The sequence below is a fragment of the Macrotis lagotis genome, chromosome 6, assembly GCF_037893015.1.
Source record: "Macrotis lagotis isolate mMagLag1 chromosome 6, bilby.v1.9.chrom.fasta, whole genome shotgun sequence".
Lineage (NCBI taxonomy): Eukaryota > Metazoa > Chordata > Mammalia > Peramelemorphia > Peramelidae > Macrotis > Macrotis lagotis.
In genome coordinates, this window is record NC_133663.1 from 95,986,095 (window position 1) to 96,011,309 (window position 25,215).

General features: G+C 35.1%; 1 protein-coding gene across 4 annotated transcripts in view; it reads right to left on the minus strand.

Moving 5' to 3' along the window:
* Window positions 1-25,215, minus strand: part of NAA16 (N-alpha-acetyltransferase 16, NatA auxiliary subunit) — a 168,430-nt gene that overhangs the window by 67,530 nt on the left and 75,685 nt on the right. For 3 of the 4 annotated variants that reach the window (XM_074191744.1, XM_074191742.1, XM_074191743.1), the window contains 4 exons: window positions 10,832-10,904; window positions 9,326-9,495; window positions 8,884-9,036; window positions 3,834-3,962 (listed from right to left, as the gene is read on the minus strand). In XM_074191744.1, coding sequence (XP_074047845.1) covers window positions 3,834-3,962; window positions 8,884-9,036; window positions 9,326-9,495; window positions 10,832-10,904 — 525 coding nt within the window. Of the gene's footprint in view, window positions 1-3,035; window positions 3,181-3,833; window positions 3,963-8,883; window positions 9,037-9,325; window positions 9,496-10,831; window positions 10,905-25,215 lie in introns of all 4 variants that reach the window. The other variant, XM_074191745.1, reaches the window with a different exon arrangement.

The following is a 25,215-nucleotide window of genomic DNA, read 5'->3' on the forward strand; positions in this document are numbered from 1 at the left end:
CCCTCATAGGTAGATTAAATGATTTGTCCAAGGTCACATAAATATTACATATCAGAGGTAAAGATGTGAACTCAATGTCTCTGGACACTCCAAACTAATGCCAAATTCATTATGCTCTATTTACTTTAAAGTTCTGTTCTATAAAGAATTCAAAGTTAAGGACTACATATGTACAATATGTATAATACAAGAAAATAAACAAATAAACAAAGCTTATAAAGGATAAAATTCATAAGTTCATGTTAATTTGCAAATCTTTCAGAAATCATGTAGTTGGCACACAAACAAAACATATATATATGAACTCCTCGTCAGTGAGCTATTCAATTCACAAATGGAAAACATATATAAATGACTTTTTTTTGACAAAGATTGACTTCTTTTTTCATCCATTTCCTTAATATGAACTAAGTTATATCTAGCATACCTAATAATAATTTTAAGTTCAATAATTTCTCAATAAGATTCAGAAAGCTGAAAAAATATCAGTACTAAAAAAAAAGGAATAACTATGAAAACAATTTAAGAAATTAACAGGTTTTCTTGTTCATTTTTAAAATGGACAAGTATTAGAGTAAAAAAAGACAACACCCCAGTTTCTTACCAGTTGAGAGATACTCTAGCAAATGGACTTTAAATCACACTTCTATTCACTAAGATAGGAGGGAACTATTTAGATCTAAAAAATTTTGAAACCATCTTCTTATCAGTACCAGTCCACAGGCTGCCTCTCTCCACCTGTCTTCCATTAGCTACATGATTACACAGTTTATGATTGGCACAGTAGCCAGTTTAGGATTAAAATCACTTTGAAACAGACAAAGTACATAGATGGTTTAAGCAATTTATACCATTTTGTTATTTCTACTTTTTTCTTGAAGGAAAAGATAAAGAAATGCCACACACACACACAATAAAAGGCAAATTTAATAACCTGGAAGGATTTTTACTCTCAGGTTTTATATCACTATGAAAAGCTAGGCAAGTTAAAAGTGAAGAAAATAAGGCTAACAACCCAAATGAAGCCCAAAATAAGTCTAGTAGGATATCAGCTGGTCAACTGAAAATCCTGAAAATTAATTATAGAAAACTGAAGGGGAAAAAATCCCAAATTTGCCACATATCACAAAATAGTGTAGTAAAGATCTATAATTCATTTATAACTTATGAAAGATACCAGGAAGAATAGATTAAATGAGTCAAAATCAGGTTTGAGTTAAAATAAGATTTTTGACAAGACATTATAGACTCAAGAAAAGCCATTTACTTCTCTTTCCCAACAGTCCTTAAGCTTTCTCACTTCCATCACAAGACTATGACAATTTTGAGTTATCTGTAGACAGGGTAATAAAAGACTTCAGGATTAAAGAAGTAATTCAATAGTCAAGACAATTTAGGCATGTAGCTACCTACTTTAGTTCCTTTATAAAGTATCTGCTATTGATAAAGAAGACTAAGCAGCAATAGAAAGTAAGTGATGAATTTCTTATGGTTATGAATCTAAGAAAAGAGATGTGCACATATTGCAGATTGCAGTTCTTTGGGCACAAGAGATGCACAAGAGAAATTAAAAATCAACTTTTTAAAATCTCAATTCCTTAGAGATATGAGCTGTACAAAATCTATGATCCTGATGCACAGGTTTTTATTTTCTTCAATAAAAATGGCTATTTTCTCTATAAAAGATATCATAAAGAGAAAGATGCAAAACATGAACTTCTAGACTATTCTAGAATTCTTATATATTTATGTCTAAAGTATACAAAAAAGACTGAAAGAATAATCAGAAAAATGCTGTCCTTCATGTAAGACTTCTTGAAGTTAGATCGAAGAAAACAGATGTGGATTTAAATCACTTTCTCTTTACTCTGTGACTTTTATTTTAGAGAGATAGGGAAAAACATAGGGAAGACAGCATCTAGCATATTTTAGATATCTAAGACAAATAGGAAGAGAATGAAATTTTTTATAAATGGATGACACCAAGAGTCCTTCAAAAAAAACATTTTAGTAAGATTCAGCAGCAACTATTGGAACAACACCTTAAAGATGTTAATTCAGTTTCTCTAAATTTTAGCTAAAATGAATTTATTTAGATACTGAATTGTTCTACTAAGAAAAGAGGAGTAATATTTTATTTAATACAAATTTTTAACTGCTGAGAAAAACTATTACCTTGATATTTAGCAGTGAAATCTTTACATTACATGCTTCTAGTTCACTGCATTTTTCCAAACACAACCATTCTCTCAATTTAAAACTTATGATAATAGTATACTGAATGAGCAATTGTTATACATGCCCGAAGGGGATGATTTTGTACCTAGTGTTCCATTAGGGATTTTATGCTCTGCTGTTAAGTATAGTCAAAATCTAGTTTAAAGAAATAGCTGACTATATTCTGGTAAATATGAAAATATATTTTGTACTATGGCTAAATCTATTGGGGCAATAGACTCTAAGGTGCACAATAAAAAGTTTCTCTAAACAGTATCACAATTAATGATGATACTGAACAGTCAATGTAATGCTTTTTATTAAAGAGATACAGTTTAGAGCTGTAGGAAATTGCCATTAGTAGATAAATGGCAGCCTTGTGACTTATTTAAAGAGATGACCAATTTTCCATGGGTGTAATACTGGTCATCAAAAACTTCTTTAATGAAAAAGTTTTTTTTCAATTGTTTCTGTGTTCCCAACCTCCCCCCAAAAAAGACTAATTTAAATTAGAATGTTCAAGTACTGAACACTTCTTTCATCAGGAGACTTTATAGGCTTTCAGATAAACAAGAAAAGGATGAGGGAAAAAAAATGTTCCATTTGGTATTGGACACCTAAACACAACTATTAAGACACCTAACAGTCCATGGTGCATGAAACTGGATTGTTCCTAGCAGTATTTGGCTATAATGAATTCTAGTTAATCACTCCCTTCAATGTCCCCCATTAAGATGTCTTCACTTTGGGTAACACCTTGGTGTCTTCACATGGAGAAAAGGCCAAAGTTACTGCCATGGTGCAGACATCAGGCTCACCTGACTATGATGCCTGTGGTTTTTATACTGCGTCAGCATAGGAACAGTAGTGCAGAATGACCCCACAACTGAGGGCTGATGAGGACTGCCACAAGTGGTGCATTTGCGGCTCTTTTCCTCCTGTTGTCCATTTGGAAGGAGAGTGCTTCAAAGATGACAAAGAACAGGAAAACAAAATTCACACAAAGGAAAAGAAAAGTCTCTTCACTAAACTCCTTTTAATAGTATGAAACAGTAAGACATCTCTCTGTCTCTCTCTCTCTCTCTCTCTCTCTCTCTCTCTCTCTCTCTCACAATATATACACACAGACACACATGCACATGCACACACATCCCTAAAAATAAAAAATAAAAAAAAAAATAGCCTTCAAGCTGGACACAAGTTGTTGTAAGAAGTGCTGCACATAAGAACAAATATCCTGGAAAGATAGGAAGACAAGTTGGAGAGAGACTGGCTGGGGTCTAGATCCTGATTTAATGAAGAAAAAAATGAATTGCTATAGATTGTCAAAAACTTAAAGGTTCTTCCAAACTAGTGGAAAATTAAATAATTGCCAAATTATAGGAAAGAAACTATTAAGCTATAATCAGTATTAAATAATGCCAGTTAGTAGGATTTTTTTCCCTTTTTTGGGCCCAAAGATCTAGAAACAACTTCTTTAAGTTCTGACAGTTGATATCAAAATTTCTTTTCATTAGGTGGGTCCCAGTGGAATGGATCAACATGTAGAAATAAACTTCTCTCTATTGACTAACCACCTTTGGAGAAAGAAAATGCCAAAATGTTTAGCCACTTACTCTTTCAACTTCATGGCACTTTTTTAAGGCTTCACCATATTTCCCCAGTCTCTGATAAGCTGAAGCACATTCTGTCTGATACCACATACACTGCATTTCATTTAGATTTTCCATGGCAGATGTCCCTTCCTGAAATTAGAGAATTTAACACTTTAATGAAAATGCATATATATATATATGTATGTATGTATATATATATATATATACACACACACAAATATACCTTTAAATTTATGAGTTCTAAAAATCTCTCTTTTATAGTTTTGAATACCATCCTATTCACAGAATTAAATTCTATTTCATTTAAATTTGCTTTCATCTATCTCTCAATATAAATGTCATAGCTGTAACTCTAGTCTGAATTGTTTAAGATTTTAATTAAGTAGAAATAATATAAAGAATCTATTATAAGTAATAATCTTCACATCATTTCAAAAAGTAGCAACTAAACAGTGCAAAATTTCTTAAAGAATTTAGACTCTCATATCACTCACTCTCCTAATATAATCTAGCACCTGGGGAGAATTAAGTTATTTTCCAAATAACTAAAGTTTGTACACTGAAGCACTAAAGCTTTGATTTACCATTTCTAAGGGTAACCAAGGAAGATTGCTAATGAAGTCCACAATTTCCTGGCTCAAGCCCTTTTTGTGAGCATCCATATAGCATATAGTTCTGGTGTCTTATCTTGTTTTCCATATTTTCTTCCTGGATGGTATGTCAGCTTTTATTTTTCTGGCAGCCTAGACTGCTTTCTAAGAGCATCATTAATTAACCAATTCCCTTCTACTCTGTTTCTTCTAATCCACTATGGGATAAAAAAGTAACAAGTAATTAAAGATTGTATAAGGAATAAAATTTCAGTGTAGGATTTCAGTAGACCTTTTTTGTTTACCTTGCAGTTTGGGAATATGTACAAAGCAATTCTTGGTGTCTGAAGTCTGGCATTTTTCATGCTATAAAGGCAAAGTGGCAAAAGCACATTTTGAAAAGAATCTTTCTTTCCTTTCCTTTTGAACTCTCACTTCAATGATCACAATTCTAACTCATTAAAAGTTCACCGTAAAGTACGTATAAAAAAGTGCTTACAAATGTATTATGCTGAAAGAAAACTGAAAAAAAATGTATAACTTCCAACAAAGAAATTATTATAGCTTAGAAATATAGGGAATAATTCATTTCTTCAAGATAAAGACTCTTATTTTCCTCAGAACATGCACATTACATTGTACATAATATAAACTTAATAAATGTTTGAATAAAGTTATTAGGGTGACATGGGTTGAGAGAAACAAAAGCAAAAAGCCACTCTGAGAAATGAAAATTAAAGCTTCTCTGAGGTACCACCTCACACCTCTCAGATTGGCCAATATGACCAGGAAGGATAATGATCATTGTTGGAAGGGATGTGGGAAATCTGGGACACTATTACACTGTTGGTGGAGCTGTGAACTCATCCAACCCTTCTGGAGAGCTATTTGGAACTATGCCCAAAGGGCAACAAAAATGTGCATACCCTTTGACCCAGAAATACCACTACTGGGTCTATACCCTGAAGAGATGACGAAAAAGGGTAAAAACATCACTTGTACAAAAATATTTATAGCAGCCCTGTTTGTGGTGGCAAAGAATTGGAAATCAAATAAATGTCCTTCAATTGGGGAATGGCTTAGCAAACTGTGGTATATGTATGTCATGGAACACTATTGTTCTAATAGAAGCCAGGAAGGATGGGAATTCAGGGAAGCCTGGAGGGATTTGCATGAACTGATGCTGAGTGAGATGAGCAGAACCAGAAGAACACTGTACACCCTCCTAACAGCAACATGGGAGCAATAATCAACCTTGATGGACTGGCTCAATCCATCAGTGCAACAATCGAGAACAATTTGGGCTGTCTGCAAAGGAGAGTGCCATCTGTATCCAGATAAGGAGCTGTGGAGTTTGAACAAAGTGCAAGGACTATTCCCTTTAATTTAGAAAAAAAAAAAAAAAAACCAGATATCTTATTGTCTGATCTTGTTATCTCTTAGACTTCTTGTCTCTTCTTTAAGGATATGATTTCTCTCTCATCACACTCAATTTGGATCAATGTACAACATGGAAACAAAGTAAGGACTGACAGATTGCTTCCCATGGGGAGGTAGAGGGAGGGAAGTAAGGTTGGGGGGAAAATTGTAAACCTCAAATAATATCTTTAATAAAAATAAATTTTAAAAAAAGCCACTCTGAAGCCAAGAAGTTAATGATTTTCCTAAAGTTGTATAACAAGGTGGCAGTGAATAAAAAGGATCACAGGACCTTAGATTAGAGCCAAAAGAACTCTATAGAATAGCCAGAGTAGTTACCAAACAGACAGTCCACACTCACAATACTCCCTTCCTGAAATAGATTAAAATATACTTGGGAAATGTTTAACAAAATAAAGATATAATAAATATAGATCAGGTTAATATGTAGTTTTCTAAATAAATATGTGGCCCACAGGGATCCTTATGTCCAGTTTAGTGAACTCATGTCCATTTGTGTTTTGCCATCACTGAGCAAAATCAGTTCAATCATTTTACAGATAAGAAACTGAGGCTCAAAGAAGTTGTGACTTTCCCAAGGTCTGCAACTTAGATTCTAAACTTCTAGCCTAAGATCCTCTAGGGCCTATATCACACTAACTTCCTAAAATCTTCTGCTTTAAAACATGAATTTACAAATATTTAGAGCACTTTTTATATCTACTTTTTTATAATCTTTTCAAATGCTCAACTTTACTTTGATTACATTATTTTTCTTTGGGGTGTATGTGTATCTGCAAGACAATGAAGTTGTTGAGTGGCTTGCCCAAAGTCATACAACTAAGTTAGAAGTGTCTGAGGTCACATTTCAACTCAGGTCCTCCTAAATCCAGGGCCAGTACTTTTTTTATCCACTACAACACCTAGCTGCCTCTGATTACATTTTTCTTTCAAAATTTATCACCATGATACCTTTATTCATTCAAACATTTCTTAAAAGGCTATTGTGGGGGCGGCCAGGTGGCGCAGTGGATCAAGCACTGGCCCTGGAGTCAGGAGAACCTAAGTTCAAATCTGGCCTCAGACACTTAATAATAATTACCTAGCTGTGTGGCCTTGGGAAAGCCACTTAACCCCATTTGCCTTGAAAAAAATAAAAAAAAAAAGCTATTGTGGATAATAAATGTCCATAGTTCTGAGGGAGAAAAACAAGATGGTGCCCTTGCTCCTAAGAAGCTCAAACTTTTAACTTCTCCAACAGCCCAAAGTATCACTACTTTGCAAGTTCAAGTCTGTACCTCAAAGACTGCACATGTGCATCTCAGCCCCCAATTTTATATGAAAATAAAGATGTATATTTTTATTAAAATTCCTTTCAAAAATAATGAAGCAGTTATCTAACTATCAGACTATGATATCTAAGCAGAAATCTATGAAAGAATATTTTAAAAACAGTAAAATAAACTATCTCTTCATACTAGTCTTGTTCTAAACAAATTATTATAATAAATAATTAGCCTTCAAAACCAAGAACATATTTAATATTCCTTTGGAAAATTTTATGTCTACAATATAAAATGGTAAAGTTAATAAAACCTCATGAATTTGCAATCTGTTCATTAATGAGCACCAATCTAGTAATTTACAAAAACAGACACCTCATTCACAGTATAATATTCACTGAAGACTAATCATAAATATGCTTTTAATCTTATTGCTGCTAAATTTATTCAAAATCTCTAACACTGATCATAAATGAAAGCCCTGATCAATTTCATTGTTACTCTGTTACTACTGGCCTTTGCTAAGAAATTTGTCTCCATTTTACAGAATTTTAGAGGTGAAGAGGATCTGAAGTTATCTAGTCCAACCTCCAATCTTGCAGAAACTCATCTACTAGACTTTATTCCTAATATTCACTCTACTACTCTTCTTCAATTTCTCCAGAAAGGCAACTTTTTCAGTAACAGTTTCTCTTTCCCTCATCTACTTTTCCAGGTCTAATCTTTTATATAGTCTTTTTTTTTATAAAATTTTATAAATTCTTATAAAGTTTTCTTTTCAAACGTCTTTCCCCTTTGATAACTTGAAATGCTTGCTAGTTTCACTATTTAATATGTACCTGAAAATAATAAAATTGAACAGATAAAGCAAATTAATTTATTAAATGTTGATATCAAGAACCCAGTCTAACACTTATTCATAATAAGTTCAACTGCAACATATCATATATTCACTATATGTAAGAGTTAAACAAGTACAGGAGTCCTACAAGTATGATCTTGTAGAATACTATTCAATCTATGGCAGGTATAAACATATATGTAACAACTTAGGTTTTAATAGAATTTAATAGAATTCAACTGTATTCCACAATTTAGACTTTTTGTTCTGAATGATCATTTATTTTTGGAAATTGAGGGGATGTCCATGATTGAACAAGTTATATTATATAAATATAATGAAATATTGTTGTTCTATAAGAAATAATGAGCAGGCAGATTTCTGAAAAATCTGGAAAGACTTACATGAAGGGTTGAGTGAAGTGAGCAAAACAAGAGAACACTATACACCTTAACAGGTGATCAACTGATAGATTTAGCTCTTCCCAGCAGTATAATGACCAAAGACAATTCTACATGACCTGCAATGAAAAATGTCATCCACATCTAGAGAAAGAACTAGGGAGTTTGAATGCAGATTCAAGTATACTATTTTCACCTTTTTAAATTTGTTTTTCATTTCTTCCTTTACATTTCTTTTTCCTGATTCTTTTTTCACATAATATGGAAATATGCATTAAACAACTATACATATATAACCTATATCAGATTACTTGTTATCCTGGGGGGAGGGGGGAGGGAAGAATGGCAGTGAGTCAACTTTTACAAAAATGAATGTTGAAAAATATCTTTACATATAATTAGAAAAAGAAGTTTTCATTTAAAAATCATTCATTTGATTAGTACTAATTCATGAAATTTAATTACATTTCACATGCCCAAAATACAAATGTTACAATGGACATTAATATTTCCTACCCTTGTGAACTTGGAACACATATCTTCTGCCTCTTTCACCATATTTGCTCGCAGCATATATTTTGCACATTTTGAATTTATGAATCTATCAGCTGTATCCAAAGATTGTGCTTCATCCATCCACTTAGCAGCTTCCTTTAAATTACCTATGTGCTAAAAGAGACCAAGACTAAAGGATAAATATCACATTATAAAACATTGGATATAAGAATTTTAATTTAAAATATGTACTTTTGAAATAAAAGTTTACTTATATAGAATGAATTTTTGGAAAAAATAAAAATCCATATTTGTTGGCTCTAAAATTCTAATTCATTTATAATATTCCTATCTACAATGTACCTCTTTTTGTGTACACACACACACACAAACACACACATATACACAGTCACTTTAGTTTGAATATGCATTTTTTTTATAATTTGGAAAAAATTAAACTTACCTTATAAATTTTTGCCTTTATATAGAACAATTCTATTAAAGTTGGAGTGCTTGTAATTGCAGAATTAATGTAATCTAAAGCCAATGAGTATTGGCCAAGTCTGTCAAAGTGCTGTGCCAGGAAATATTGAACCCAGAGTAATGTTGTTGGTGGTTCCTTCTCTTCATTTTCTACATCAAAAAAAAAAACCCACAAAAAAAGTCAAAAGGCAATTTGGTTGTACCCAGCAAAACTAAACATCCGCTTTCAGGGGAAAAGATGGACTTTCAACAAAACGGGATTTTCAAACTTTCCTGTTGAAATAACCAGAGCTAAATAGAAAGTTTGATCTCCAAGTACAGGACTCTGCTGAACCGTAGAGGGGGTGGATGAGAAGGACTAGCTATGAGGAACTTGAACTGTTTGTATTCCTGCATGAGAAGAAGATATTGATAACTCATATGAACTTTCTAATTTATAAGAGCTGTTAGAAGGAGCATATATAGATATGACATAAGGAGTGGAATATAATGGTATAATACAGTAAAAAGATGGAAGATAAAGTACAGGGAGGAAGGGAAAGGAGATGAAAAAGAAGAAGCTAAGAAATTTCACATAAGAGGCAAGGAAAAAAGCTTTTTCAATGGAATGGAACAGGGGAAGGCAAGGTGGAATGAGTGAGTCTTCATTCTCATCAGAAATGGCTCAGAGTGGAAGTAACATACACACTTAAAGGGTAGAAATCTATCTTACCCTAGAGAAAAATGAGAAGAAAGGGATGAGATAAGGGGGAATGAGAGGAGGGAAGGGGGGAGTAGGTGATAGAAGAGAGGGAAGATTGTGAGAGAGGGTACTCAGATACAACACACTTTTGGACAGGTCCAGGATGAAAGGAGAGAGAGAGAGAACAGAGTAAAAGAGAGTGGCGAAGAATAGAGTAGAGGGAAATACAGCTAGTAATAGCAACTGTGGGAAAAATATTGAAGCAACTTCTCTAGTGGTAAAGATATGATAAAGAAAGCAACTCATCCCAGAGACAGAGCCATTGGAATTTGAACATAGACTGAAGTACATTTTTTTCTCTCTCTCTCACTATTCTTGAGGTTTCTCATCTTCTTGGGGGGAAGGGGGTTTATGTTTACTTTTATAACAAAATTATTGTAATAATATAAAATAAATAAATCTAGCTCCTTCACTAAAAAAATAAATAAAACAGAAAAAAAGAAAAAACTACCATTGCATGTAATTGGAAAAATAAAATAAAATTTCAATTGAAAAAAGTCAATATAGTTGAAAACAACTTACACTAGCTCCTTCACTAAAAAAAAAAAAATTAAAAGGAAGAGAAAAAAGAAGGAAAAAACCTACTATTGCATGTAATTGGAAAAATAAAATAAAATTTCAATTGGGGGGGAAAAAAAGTCAGTATGGTTGAAAACAACTTACACTAGCATTGAAGAAAGGCCTAAGAAAATCAAATTGACAGCAAACTGCTTAAAAGTTAAATTCAAGCTAATTGAGACTTACCATAAGGACTAAAGAAGTCACAGGTTTTTAGAGAATCTTCATAACTAGTAACAAGCTCCTGTATCATAGAAACCTGTTAAAAGAAGAAATAAAAAAAAATTTTTCAAACTTGATAAATGAGTTAATATTTCAAATATTTATGTTTTGAAAGTCTGAAATTTGAAAAAATTGCATATTTCTAAGAAATTAAAAGAATGTTAGGCTTTTCCCTTATCCCTAATATATACACAAAAATCTTTTCACTGAGAAAGATTGAGGAAAGAAAAGATCTATAGGTATTTAAAAACAAAACCCCAATTAGTTTTTACTTTAAGAATTTCAACATGAAAGAAGTGCATCTTTTTTTTTAAAGAGTTTACAGGGGCAGGTAAGTGGTACAGTGAAGAGAGCACCATCCCTGGAGTCAGGAGGATCTGAGCTCAAACCCAGCCTCAGATTCTTAATACTTGGCTAAACTGAATGACCTTGGGCAAGTCACTTAACCCCATTGCCTTGAAAAAAAAGATTAGATGAAATTATTTTTTAAAAAGGAGTTTATAAAAGAAACTATTTGCCATTTTCTGTCTAGGTTGTAAAACCCATTATATATTTTTGTTTTGTTTTGTTTTTTGCAAGGCAATGGGGTTAAGTGACTTGCCCAAGGCCACACAGCTAGGTCATTAAGTATCTCAGGCCAGATTTGAACGCAGGTACTCCTAACTCCAGGACCAATGCTCTATCCACTGTGCCACCTAGCCACCCCTAAAACCCATTATATATTAACGAATTCTTGAGACAAACATAGCTACATATATTCAGATTAAAAATCATTACCACACAGATTAGGTGAAATGATGCAAGTTATAAATCATAACAGAAGACCAAAATGAGGTAATAACTAGTCAATTAGACTATGGTACTTTTAGGGGACTACCAGTATGATCTTAGTTACATAACGTCAGATCCAAGGATAAATCTAAACATTGCAAGTGGCTTACTAGTCAAGAAAAAAAAAAAAAGAAAAGAGGCAACTCTCTAGATATCTTATCTTTAAATTGTAACAGAATGTCTTTGAAAGCACAAGGTGAGAAGCTTATGACAAGTTATGACAGAGATTTTCTACTGCTTACTATCATAGATCTAATTTTATGGATTTGACAGCTCCAAGTTCATTGATAAATGTCATTTTAAACTATGTAGTTAATAATGAATTAGATGGCCTATTTCATGTCTTATTCCTTTTTTTTTTTAAGAAAAACACAGAACAAATGCTTAACCAATCAGTCAAAAAGCATTTATTAAGCAACAGTATGCTAACTAACTGGAGATACAAAAACAAAACTTAAAACAACTCCTTGAGAAACTTAAGGACGTTCTAGGAACAAAAAAACATCAAATCAAAAATGATCATTTCAAAGTGTTGATGTTGAGAAGACAATGAATGGTATTATAATTATTGACATTTACGACAAAGTAACTAGATCAATGATATGCACAGATTTGGGCTGCAAACATTACAAAATAGTACAGACTCTGAATGAACAATTCAAGTCACATAATATTTTAGGTCCTGTCCTAGTAATGTAAATTTTTAAAAATCACCTTCTTGACAATCCTTATTGAAAAGCTAATCTACACCTTAATAAAACTTTAGGGCTAAATTAATACCTGGATCCTTTAATAGAGAAATTCCATTTCACACATATTAAAACATGTCAAAGGCAAAAAAAAAAGGTAAAATTCTATATCTATCAAAATATTCATTATAGTACTTGTTGTGGTGACAAAGAACTGAAAATTAAGCAAGCTCCTAATAATTAGGGAATAGTAAAACTACAGCACAAGAATGTAATGGAAAAATAATAGCAAACACTTTGGGGTTTGTAAAGCTCTTTACATATATTCTCATTGGATTCTACAATAGTCATGAGAGGTACATACTATTATTATTAACACCCCCATTTTGTAGATGAGGAAACTGAAGTTAAGAGCATTTAAGTGATTTGCTCAGGGTCACACAACTACTAATTACTGAGAACATATTGTGTGGTTTAATACATGATTTCCAGACTCTAAAGTCAGCACTCTATCTTCTATGCCTGCTAGTTACATCTTACTTAATATATTACATGCCATGGAAAAAAACAGTAACAATTCACGGAAACGGGAAGAATTATTTGAAATGATGCAGAGTGAAGTAAACAGAAAAAGTAAAACAATATACACAATGATTGCAGCAATGTAAAAAGAATATATATATATATATACATATATATATATATTTTTTTTTTTACAAAAATCTAAATACCATATGACTATAACAACCCAGATTGGCCACAAAAAGAGCTGAGGAATGCCACACCTTCCTTCATTATAGAGGTGATGCAACATGACTATGGAATTATTGCATATACTTTTCAGTGTCAATGTACTGGCTAATTCTGATGAGCTATTTTTTTAAGGGAAGACTGACTCCCTATAGGGGAGATATCAATCTATAAGCTAGACAGATATACAAATAGATAAAAGCTATAAGCTAGATAGATATACATAATATAGGTATATAACAAAATCAAAGGTATCAGTAAATTCTGTTTTTAAAAACCTCAGAATAAATTATCTTATCTTCAAAGAAAGAAACATTTTTCTGTTTTTTTTTCCAGTTACGTTCAAATCTTTATGACTCCATTTGGGGTTTTTTTTAATTTATTTAGGGGTAGCTAGGTGGCACAGTGGATACAGCAACGGTCATAGAGTCAGGAGGACCTGAGTTCAAATCCAACCTCAGATTAGTACTTACTAAGCTGTGTGACCTTGGGCAAGTCACTTAACCCCATTGCCTTAAATAATTTTTTTAATTTATTTTATTTTTTCACATTATTACAATAGTCATATTGTAATGCTAAACATAATTCCCTCTCCCACAAAGAAAAACCTCAAGGAAAATAAAGTGAGAGGGGGAAAAACTGTGCTTCTGTCTACATTCAGGTACCATCAGCTTTGTCTTTGGGATGGATAGCATTCTTTATTACAAGCCTATCAGAAAAACTGCTTCGATAATTTTTCCCACAGTTGTTATTGCTAGCTGTATTTCCCTCCATCCTATTTCCCCCCCCACCCCCATTTATTCTACTCTCTTTCACCCTGTCCCTCCTCAAAACTGGGTTGTATTTGACTATCCTCTCCCACAATCTTTTCTCTTCTATCAACTACATTCCCCTTCCCTCCCCGTCCCTTTTCTCCCATCCCTTTCTTCTCCTATTTTCCTCTATATCCGATTAAGTGTGTATGTTATTTCCTCTCTGAGCCAATTCCAATGAGAGAAAGGCTAACTTACGCCCCCTCACCTTTCCCCTCTTCCACTCCATTGCAAAAGCTTTTTCTTGCCTCTTTTATGTGAACTCAGCCCATTCTACCTCTCCTTTCCCTTTTCCCAGTACATTTCTTTCTCGCTCATCAACTCCATCTTTATATTGTACCTTCATATTCAGGTCCCTCCTGTGTCTTGTCTACATATGCTCTTTCTAATTGCTCTAATAAATGAGGAGGTACATGAGTGATCAATATCATCTTCCCATATAAGCAGTTGAACATCATTAAATCCCCCATAATTTCAGTTCTGTACTTGAAGACCAAACCTGTTCAGCTCTAGTCCCTTCAACAAGAAAATCTGAAAGTCCCCTATTTCATTGAATGTTGAATGTCCTTCTTTTCCCCTGAAAGAATATCATCAGTTTTGCTGGGTGGTTGATTCCAAACTGGGTGGATTATAATCCAAGCTCTTGTGCCTTCCAGAATATCATATTCCAAGCTGCTAAATGCTAATATAGAAGCTGCTAAGTTCTGTATTATCCTGACTAGTTTCACAATACTTGAATTGTTTCTAGTTGCTTGTAATATCTTCTCCTTGACTTGGAAATTCTGGAATTTGGCAATAATATTCCTGGCAGTTTTCATTTTGAGATCTCTTTTAGGAGGTGATAGGTGGATTCCCTCAAATTCTATTTTACCCTGTGCTTCTGGGATATCAGGGTAATTTTCCTGGATTATTTCTTGAAAAAAAAAATGAAGTCTAACTAATGCATTGTTGGGTGGAGCTGTAAACTCATCCAAGCTTTCTGGAGAGCAATTTAGAATTACATCCAAAGGACAATAAAAATGTGTGTACCCTTTGATCCAGCAATACCAAAACTGGGTCCATACCCTGAAGAGATCATGAAAAAGGGCTAAAAACATCACTTGTACAAAAATATTCATAGCAGTTCTATTTGTGGTAGCAAAGAATTGGAAACTGAGTGAATGTCCACCAAATGGGGAATGGCTGAACAAATTGTGATATGTGTGCGTTATGGAACACTACTGTACTATTAGAAACCGGGGGCGGGTGGGAATTCAGAGAAGCCTGGAGGGATTTGCATGAACTGATGCTGAGTGAGATGAGCAGAACCAGAAGAACATTGTACATCATAACAGCAACATGAGGTTGGTGATCAACCTTAATGGACTTACTCATTTCATAGGTACAACAATCAGGGACAGTTTTGGGGTATCTGCAATGGAGAGTACCATCTCTGTGCAGAGAGAGGATTGTGAAGTTTCAACAAAGACCAAAGACTATTACTTTTAATTTAAAACAAAGTTATCTTATTATGTAATATTGCTATCTCTTATATTGTTTTTTCCTTAAGGACATGATTTCTCTCTCAACACATTCAATTTGGAACAATGGAAACAACATAAAGACTAGCAGACTGCGTTCTACGGGGGAGGGGGTGAGATTTGGGGAAAATTGCAAAACTCAAAAATAAATAAATAAATAAATTTGATTACTTTTTTTTTTTTAAATGAAGTCTAGGCTCTTTTTCTGGTCATGGTTTTCAGGTAGCCCAATCATTTTAAAATTATCTGTCTCGGGGGCAGCTAGATGGCATAGTGGATAAAGCACCGGCCTTGGAGTCAAGAGTACCTGGGTTCAAATATGGTCTCAGACACTTAATAATTACCTAGCTGTGTGGCCTTGGGCAAGCCACTTAACCCCATTTGCCTTACAAAAATCTAAAAAAAACAAACAGACAAAAAACAAACAAAAAATTATCTGTCTCAAATCTGTTTTCCAAGTCAGTTACTTTTCTAATGACTTGGGAATCAAGAGAGCTTCAATTTCAGATTCTACCATTTAAACTTATTACCTATATAGTTAAAGGCTTTTTTCCTAAGACCTAAGTTTTAACATCTATAAAATGAGGATAATTGGGATTATTATCAAATCCTTATGTCCCACTTCAGTTATTATTCTTGCTCCAAAAAACTTTTTGATAAAACTATTCTGCATAAGTGACCTTATATATTTATCCTATATTCATTAGACAGTTATAACTGAACAATTTAGTCCTTTTCTACATGTACAAAGTGCTCTTTATTTAAATTTATCTAAGGCTGACCTCACTGACTGATAAATAAATCTACTTCAGAGCTACTTTCTCCACTCTTCTTGATATGGCCTTCTTTGGAGAGATATCACAAAACAAATAACAATAAATATCTGGCATGAGTACGAAAAAATTGATATACATTAACGAATTTCTGAACTTCACAACTGCCTTGTAAAGCAGGTACTACAAATATTACTGTCTCCATTTTACAGATAAGAAACTGAGGTCCAAAGAAAGAACCTGATATGCCCGCAGTTAAAAAACTAGGACTAACAAGGCAAAAGTTGGACCCTCTGCTTCTGCTGACTAAGTTGGATATTGTAAGAGTCTAACAGTAAAAGACAATGTCACTGAAAGGATACATGACAGAACATGCCCCAAAATGTATTCTCAGAAAAACTGATTCTACTAGAAGGGAAAAAATTTAAGAGAATCACAAGAGAAGAATAAGAATAAGACAACAAAGAAAAGGAAAATCATAATAAAAATTCCCTTATTCCATCTAAGGTTAACTTCTCCATAACATTAGAGGTACAGTCTGAGCAAAGAGAATGAGATCAGGGAACTTTTACTACTGCTTCAGGGAACGCATCAAATAAGAAAAAAATGGAATAGCATCCAAAGGAAAAAACAGATACACTAACAGAGACATAATAGCTAAACAACAGACACTGAAAGTAAAAAAAAAAATGACAACAGAATTTTGAGTGATTTTTAATGTGTTCTTAATTAATCCATCAACAACATTTTTCTAAACATGTTTTTCACAAAGGAGTTCCTGCTGGTCTACAGGATTTCCTCTCAAAGCACTAAAAATATCAGGTATCAGATTTCCAATTTTTTATCATATGCTATAAACTAAATGGTATCATTAAGTTAATCACTGCCAATGGTCATACTCAAAATTTATGACCAGGGTATAATAATAAACCAAAGAAAATAAAACTCAGTTCAACTATTCCACTAGCCAGCAAGCCAGTCTGATGTTCAATACACTAATACTTCCAAAGAATAGAGGAGAAAAAAATAAAATCTTGTTTGTTGTTGTTTTGCATGCTAATTCTGTTAAAAAGTTGGCATCATCAATTAATATGACAGTTATCTTCAGATTTCATAAAAATTTATGCGATCCTCATTTCCTATTGTCATAGGTATCCAGAGTCAATCTGATCCTCAGTTTGCTAGAGAAATAAATGTTGAAAAACAGAAGAATGTGAAATGCTGTATACTTAGATTACAAAAAACCAACTGCACATGTATAGATAGAAGGAAAAACTATCTACTTAACAAGTACAACAACCAATCAATCAACAAGTATTCATTGGCTGAATAAATTGTGGTATATGAACGATTATCATACTGTAAGAAATTATGAACAGGAAGATTTCAGAAAAACCAGGAAAGACTTAACACAGATACTGAGTGAAGTAAGAAGAATCAGAATATCATATGCAGTAACAGCAAACAACAGTGTTTGCACACTGATCAACTATGATACACTTAGCTCTTTTCAAGCAATACAATGATCCAAGAAAATTCCAAAAGATTTGTGATGGAAAATACTAACTACATCAAAAGAAAGAACTATGGAGTCTGAATATGGATTGAAGCATACTATTTTTTACTTTTCTGTTGTTTTTCTTTCTCATGCTTCTTCCCTTTTGTTCTGATTCTTCTTTCAAAACATAACTAATATGGAAATACTTTAACAAGATTGTACATGTATAACCTATTACTTGTTGACTTGGGTAGAGGGGAGGGAAAGAAAGGATCAAAGAAATATTACAAAAATTTTTTAATTAAAAATTAAGACTTAACAAAAAAATTAAGACTTTTGGGTTAGAGCCACAAGATGGCAGCTCAAAATGAGGGAGTTCTGGAGTTTTTCCCCAACCAACTTTAAATGAAGGCTCTAAACAGATTTCAAAGCTACAGAACCATAAAAATAAGAGGGAAACAAGTTCTCAATCAAGATATCATGGAAGGGGGGGGTGGCTAGGTGGCACAGTGGATAGAGCACTGGCCTTGGAGTCAGGAGTACCTGAGTTCAAATCCGGCCTCAGACCTTAATAATTACCTAGTTGTGTGGCCTTGGGCAAGCCGCTTAACCCCATTGCCTTGCAAAAACTAAAAGATATCATGGAAGGGGGCGACTAGGTGGCGTAGTGGATAAAGCACTGGCCCTGGAGTCAGGAGTACCTGGGTTCAAATCTGGCCTCAGACACTTAATAATTACCTAGCTGTGTGGCCTTGGGTAAGTCACTTAACCCCCTTTTGCCTTGCAAAAAGCTAAAAAAAAAAAATATCATGGAAGTGCTCATTCCATCAGTGCAATAATCAGGGATGATTTTAAGGGATTTGTGATGGAGAAAATCATCTATATCCAGAGAAGGGACTGTGAAGTTTAAAGAGCAAAGCTTATTATTTTTAATTTTTAAAAGTTGTCTTTCTTGTTATATATAATTTGGCCTTCTCTGTTTTCTTTCTTCCTCTTGGATCTGGTTCTTCTCTCACACTTTCACAATCTATGCTTATCATGGATACAAATGTAAAGCCTATATCAGATTGCCTTCTGTTGGGGAGAGGGGGGAAGGGAAGGGAGGGAGAAAGAAAAATAATAAAACTCAAAACCTTGCAAAACAAGATTGGTAAAAACTATCATTGTATGCAATTGGAAAACAAATAAAATATTTATAAATTTAAAAAAAAGATATAGAGGAATCTCAGTCTCATGTGGTTAAAAGGAAATATAACCTAAAATTGGTAGGAGGGCTGAAAAGTCAGTGGGAGGCCCTTAGCCTCAACATAGCTCAAAGTCCAGCTTCATCAAGTCAACAGGACAGCAAGTCTGCAATAAAGGTCCCAAAATGAGCAAAAACAAAAAACAAAAAAAAGTGCTAGCATAAAAAGCTATTATTCTGATTGATGGTAGGAAGAGGAAAACATGACAAAGTGCCTACCAGTGAAGCCTCAAAGGGGATTTATGAATTGGTCTCAAATCCAAAAAGACCCCTTGAAAGAGCTCGAAAAAAAAAGATTTTAAAAATCAAAGAAGAGGAGACTTCTGACCAAAATGGTGAAGAGAAGCCAGGCACTGTTTTTAATCTCTCCTGGCTGTCCCTCAGAACTGGCATGATTCAAGTCTCTTTTAACAGATTTTGAAGGACCAGAACCCACAAAAGAACAGAGTGGAAAATCTTCCAGCAAGGACTGCCACAGGGGAGTGTGGCCATGCCCCGGGCAGAGAGCAGAGACCTGGCACACCAGCAGCAGGATTAGGCAGGAACTAACCTGAGAACTTCAAAAGAATGAAAAAATAGAAGAAAATGTGAAAATAGATCCAGGAGAGATAATTTTGGACTTATTGAACTACCTGAAAGCCAATCACCTCCAGAAAGAGATCCCCAAATGAAAACTGCCAGGAAAATAAAGCCAAATTTCAAGAGCTTCTAGATCAAGGAAAAAAATATTCCAAGTAGCAAGAAAGAAAAACTCAATTATCATGGTGTCACAGTCAGATTAACATAAGATTTAGCAGCTTCTACATTAAGGGGTTGTAGGATTTGGACTATGATATTACAGAAGGTAAAAGAGCCTGGATTACAACCCAGAATCAACTACCAAGCAAAATTGAATATACTGTTTCAGGGGGGAAAGTTGGTCATTCAATGAAACAGAGGAATTTCAAACTTTCCTGATGAAAAGGTCAGAGCTGAACAGAAAATATGATCTTCAAATATGAGACTAAAGGAAAACATAAAGAGGCAAACAGGAAAAGTAAATCATAAGGACTTAATGATGGTCAACTGCCTACATCCCTGAATGAGAAGATGATACTGATAACTCATATGAACCTTCTTATTTATTAAAGCAGGTAAGAGGGAGTATATGTAGACAAGGCATAGGAGGAAGCTGAATATGAAGGGAAAATATATTAAAAAGATGGAGTTAAGGGATAAGAGAGGAAAAGTACTGGGAGAAAGGGAAAGAGAATAGGGTATTTTATTTCACATAAAAGAGACAAGAAAAAGCTTTTGGAGTGGAAGGGGAGAAGGGGGAGTTGAAGGGAAGTGAGTGAGCCTTGCTCTCACTGGAACTGTCTCAGAGATGACATAAACACTCAATTAGGTGAGGGGGGGGAAAGGATGGAGAAAGCAAAGGGAGGGTCAGGGGTAAGGAGGGGGAGGAAGGAGATAGAAGAAAACAAAGATTTTGGGAGGGGGTAGTCAGATGCACAACACTTGTGGAAGAACAGGATGAAAAGAGACAATAGTGGGAAAATATTAAAACAGTTTTTCAGATAAAGATCACATTTTTCAAACAAAGAGAACTGAATCATATTTATAAAAAATAAGTCATTCCCCAACTGATAATGATCAAAAGATATGAACAGTTTTCAAATGTTATCAATGCTATCTACGGCCATATTAAAAAAAAAGTCCTAACTCATTACTGATCGGAGAAACAATTGGAGAACAATTCTGAGGTATTATCTTATACCTATCGGATTGACTACTAGGGTAGAAAGAGGAAAAAGACAAATATTGAAAGGGAAAATGAAACATTAATGCACTGTTGGAGGAGTTGTGAAATGATTCAACACTTCTGTAGAGCAATTTGTAACTATGCCCAAAGGTCTATAAAATCATGCTTACCCTTTGACCTCTCAATGGCACCACAAAGTCTATATTTCAAAAGAGATGAAAAGCAAGAAGGAAAAGGACCTGGTGGCAAGAACTGGAAACTGAGAGGATGTACATTAACTGGGAAATGATTGAACAAATTGTGGTATGTAATTGTGATGGAATATTATTTTGCTCTAAGAAATAATAAACAGGAGGCCCTCAGAAAAACTTACATGAGCAGTTGCAATGGGAAATGTACTATATATAAAGTAACAGCAATGTTGCAGGATGATTAGTTGTGAATGACTTTCTTTTTCTTAGCAATGCTGTGATCCAAGACAACTCTGAAGGACTTATGATAAAAGATGTAATCCATCCCCATATAGTGTCTGATTACACATTGAAGCATACTTTTTTAACTTTATTTTTCTTTAGGGTTCTCTTTTTTGGGGGTGGGGGAGTCTATGTTTACTTTCACAACATGACTAATATGGCAATATTTTCCATGACTACAAAATTTTAACCTATATCAAATAACCTGCTTTCTCAATGGGGTGAGCAGAAGGGAAAGAAAAAGTTCAAAATCTGTTTTTACATGTAACTGGGGGAAAATAAAAGAAAATAAAGTGTAAAGAAATTTATCCTACTGTAGAGAGAAATAGGAAGGGAAAAGGAAATAAAAAAGAAAGGAAGGTTGATAAAAGGGGAGGGAAAGGGGTGGCTTGGTGGCACAGTGGAGAGAGCATTGGAGGACCTGAGTTCAAATTCAACCTCAGATACTTAATAACTACCTAGCTGTGTGGCCCTGGACAAGCCACTTAACCCCATTGCCTTGCAAAAACCTTAAAAAAGGGGGGGGGGGAATAAAAAATATAAAAAAATTAAAAAGGGGGGAGTAAAAGGAAAGGAAAAAAGTAACCTAAAAAAAGTAAAGTAATAGGGGAAAGGTAGAAGAAAATGGGAGAGGGCTATAAGAAGGGAGATTAAGAGATGCAGCTGTTAGAGGGATAAGGGAAAAGAAGAGAGCGAAGTACAGAGGATGAAGATAGGATGGAGAGAAATACAGAATTAGTAAACTTAATTATGAATGTGAATGGAATGAACTCTCCCATAAAATGGAAGCAGAGAGCAGAACAAGAATCTACAATATGTTGTTTACAAGAAATACATTTGAAATAGAGCTACACACAAAGTAAAGGTAAAAGGCTGAAGCAGAATATATTACACTTCAGCTGAAGTAAAAAAAAAAAGCAGGGGTAACAATCTGGATCGCAGACAAGGCAAAAGTAAAACTAGATCTAATTACAAGGGATGAGGGAAGGAAAATGATATTGTAAAGCTAAATGCTAACTAAAAGATGTTTTTGTGAAATTTTGTGAAATATTCCTTATTAATGCCCATCAATTGGGGAATGGCTGAACAAGTTATCATATATGAATGTTACAGGGTACTAATCATGAGTGGTCTGACTTCAAAAAAGCCTGTTGCATTAAGTAATGTTGAATAAAGTGGGCATAACCAGGAGAACACTGTACATATTCACAGGAACATTGTAAGATGATCAGCTATGATGGAAGCAATTGCTCTCAGCCAGTCAAGGACAATCTTGAGAGACCTATAAAGAAAATTGTCATCCACATCCAGAGAAGAAATACAGAGTATTCACTTTTTAAAATATCTTTTATGTTTTTCTTTCTTTCCCATGGTTTTTTTTCCCCTTAGTAATTCTAATTCTTCATTCATGACATGACCAATATGGAAATATTAAAGATGTACATTTACAACCTACATCAAATTGTTTGCTGTCATGGGAAGGGGGAGGAAAGAAACGGTGATTGAAAAATGTGAAACTCAAAAGCTTGCAAAAGTTTGAATGTTGAAACCCATTAATTAGCTAATTAATAGAAAAACTTTTTAAAAAATCAAGTATAGGGGCAGCTAGGTGGCACAGTAGATAGAGTACCAGAGTCAAGAGTACCCGAGTTCAAATCTGGCCTCAGACACTTAATAATCAGCTAGCCTGTGAGGCCTTGGGCAAGCCACTTAATCCCAATGCCTTGCAAAAAATTAAAAATAAAATTAAAAATAAAATAAAAATTAAAAACCCAAGTATTTCTTAAGAACTTAACACTGGACTTCCGGCAAGGATAGTGGCAGAGAAGACAGGCACAGTGCTAATCTCCTTATCTTCCCTCATAAATAATATGAAACAAACCTCTTAACAGACATCTGATCCACAAACCCCAGAAAGAGAATCTAGGAGAATAAGATCTACTTCAAGGTTTGTCCTCTGGGATCGTGGGTGAGCTAGGCAGAGAGGGCTGACTCTGCCAGGAGCACAGGACAGGGTCAGAGCCTGAGAACTTGACTAGCCTGATCAGTGGGGCAGACTAGGGCCTGAAAGTCTAAAGGTAGGGCAAAGCCTGATCGACCAACTATGGAGCAGAGGCATTGGTTGTGGCAATGAAGATCTGCAGCTTGCCAGCAGAGCTGAAGGGAGAATGCCAGTACTTCATTTCAGCTGAAGCCTCTTCCAAAACAAACACAATTACAGCCCAACTATACCCCAGGCCTGTGAGCAGAAGGCCTCCCTCAGCTGCGAACAGGGCAAAATCCACCATTGATCAAAGAAAAATACTCAACAGTTTCATCTACCCACTCCAAGTTAAGGGAGAGGGCCTCAAATTAAGGTCACAGACACCCCAGAGAAAGCAATCTGGCCAGCCCGCTTGGAGTTACTAAACTCAGTGAGTAAAACTTCTACGGATCTCAACACCAAACATCTGTGAACCAGCCCCTTGCCAACTTAATGGCTTAGTAAAATCAAGACAGGTCAGTAGAAAGGGGGTCCATAGAAAAATTCCTAGAAGGAAAAGGACCTAACTCAGAGAGATCTAGAACCTGAAAGGAGAATATGTCTGGTCTCCAGCACAGAAAGACTTCCTTGAAGAAATCAGGAAGGAGCTTAAAAATCATTTGGAAGATTTGAGAGAGACAATTAACACCTTCCAACAAAAAAACAAATCATTGGAAAATACAATCGGACAAATGCAAAAAAGAAAATAATTCTCTCAAAACCTCAATTGGTCAAATGGAAAGCTCATTCAAAAATAAAATTGACCAATTGGAAAAGGAGTTGCAAAAAGGTAAATGAACAGTCTTCTCTAAAAAAAGAATGGAGTCTGTGGAAACTAATGACTTCATGATACAGCAAGAGCCTATTAAACAAACCAAAAAATCGAAAAAATAGAGACAACCTGAGAATTATAGGTCTTTCTGAAAACAATGAAGAGAGAAAAAAAAAGCCTGGACTTAATATTACAGGATTTAGTGATGGAAAACTGCCCTGATATCATGCAACCAGGGGGAAAACTGTTATTGAAAGAATACATTGATCCCCTCCAGGAAGAGATCCTAAAATGAAAACACCAAGGAATGTTGTGGCCAAATTCCAGAACTATCAGATAAAAGAGAAAATCCTGCAAGAAGCCAGAAAGAAACAATTTAGATACCAAGGAGCCACAGTAAAGATTACACAGGACCTAGCTGCATCAACATTAAGGGATTGAAGGGCCTGGAATGAGATATTCTGAAGAGAAAGGGAGCTTGGAACGCAGCCAGGAATCCACTACCCAGCAAAGCTGAACCTTCTCTTCCAGGGGAAAAGATGGACATTTAACGAAATGGGAGACTTCCAACATTTCCTGATGAAAAGACCAGAGTGAAGATGGCGACAAGAACAGATCGTGTCCTAGGCACTCTCTCATAAAATTTATAAGCTAAGGACTCTAACTAAATTTTCGAGAGACAGAACCCACAGAGGGACCCAGTGAGGCACCCAGCGAGGCAGTTCTCCTACTCAAGGTAACCTGGAAAAGACCCCGGGGTTGGAGGGGCTGCCTGCCAGAGCAAAAGAACTTCAGCCTCCGGGAGGCAGCCCCAGGGTGCTGAGAGCCGTGGCTCACAGCTGCGGGGGAGTTTCCTGGGCTACTCCCCGGGGAAAACCAGGCACAAATTAGGGAAACAGCAGGGGACTTCTGCCAGCCCTCAGGGCACACAGAGAGCAGCATGGCCAGGGCAGGAAACAGAAGCAGGTGCAGCCAGTAAGCAGGAGCCCCCAGGGCATGAGCCCATTGAACCTAGGGAGGGAGCTGAGAGAGACTGCCCAGCTCTGTCCTCTGCCCAGGAACAGGATGCTGGGGCTCTGACCACATTCAGATCCTGATCGAAGTCTAGGCCCCCCATAGAACAGCAGGGCCCCCCCACCTCAGCCCTGTGGCGGAGGGGGGGGGCGCTTATGGTCAGTCACAGACCAGGAGGGAGGACAGAGCCTCACACACTGAGACTC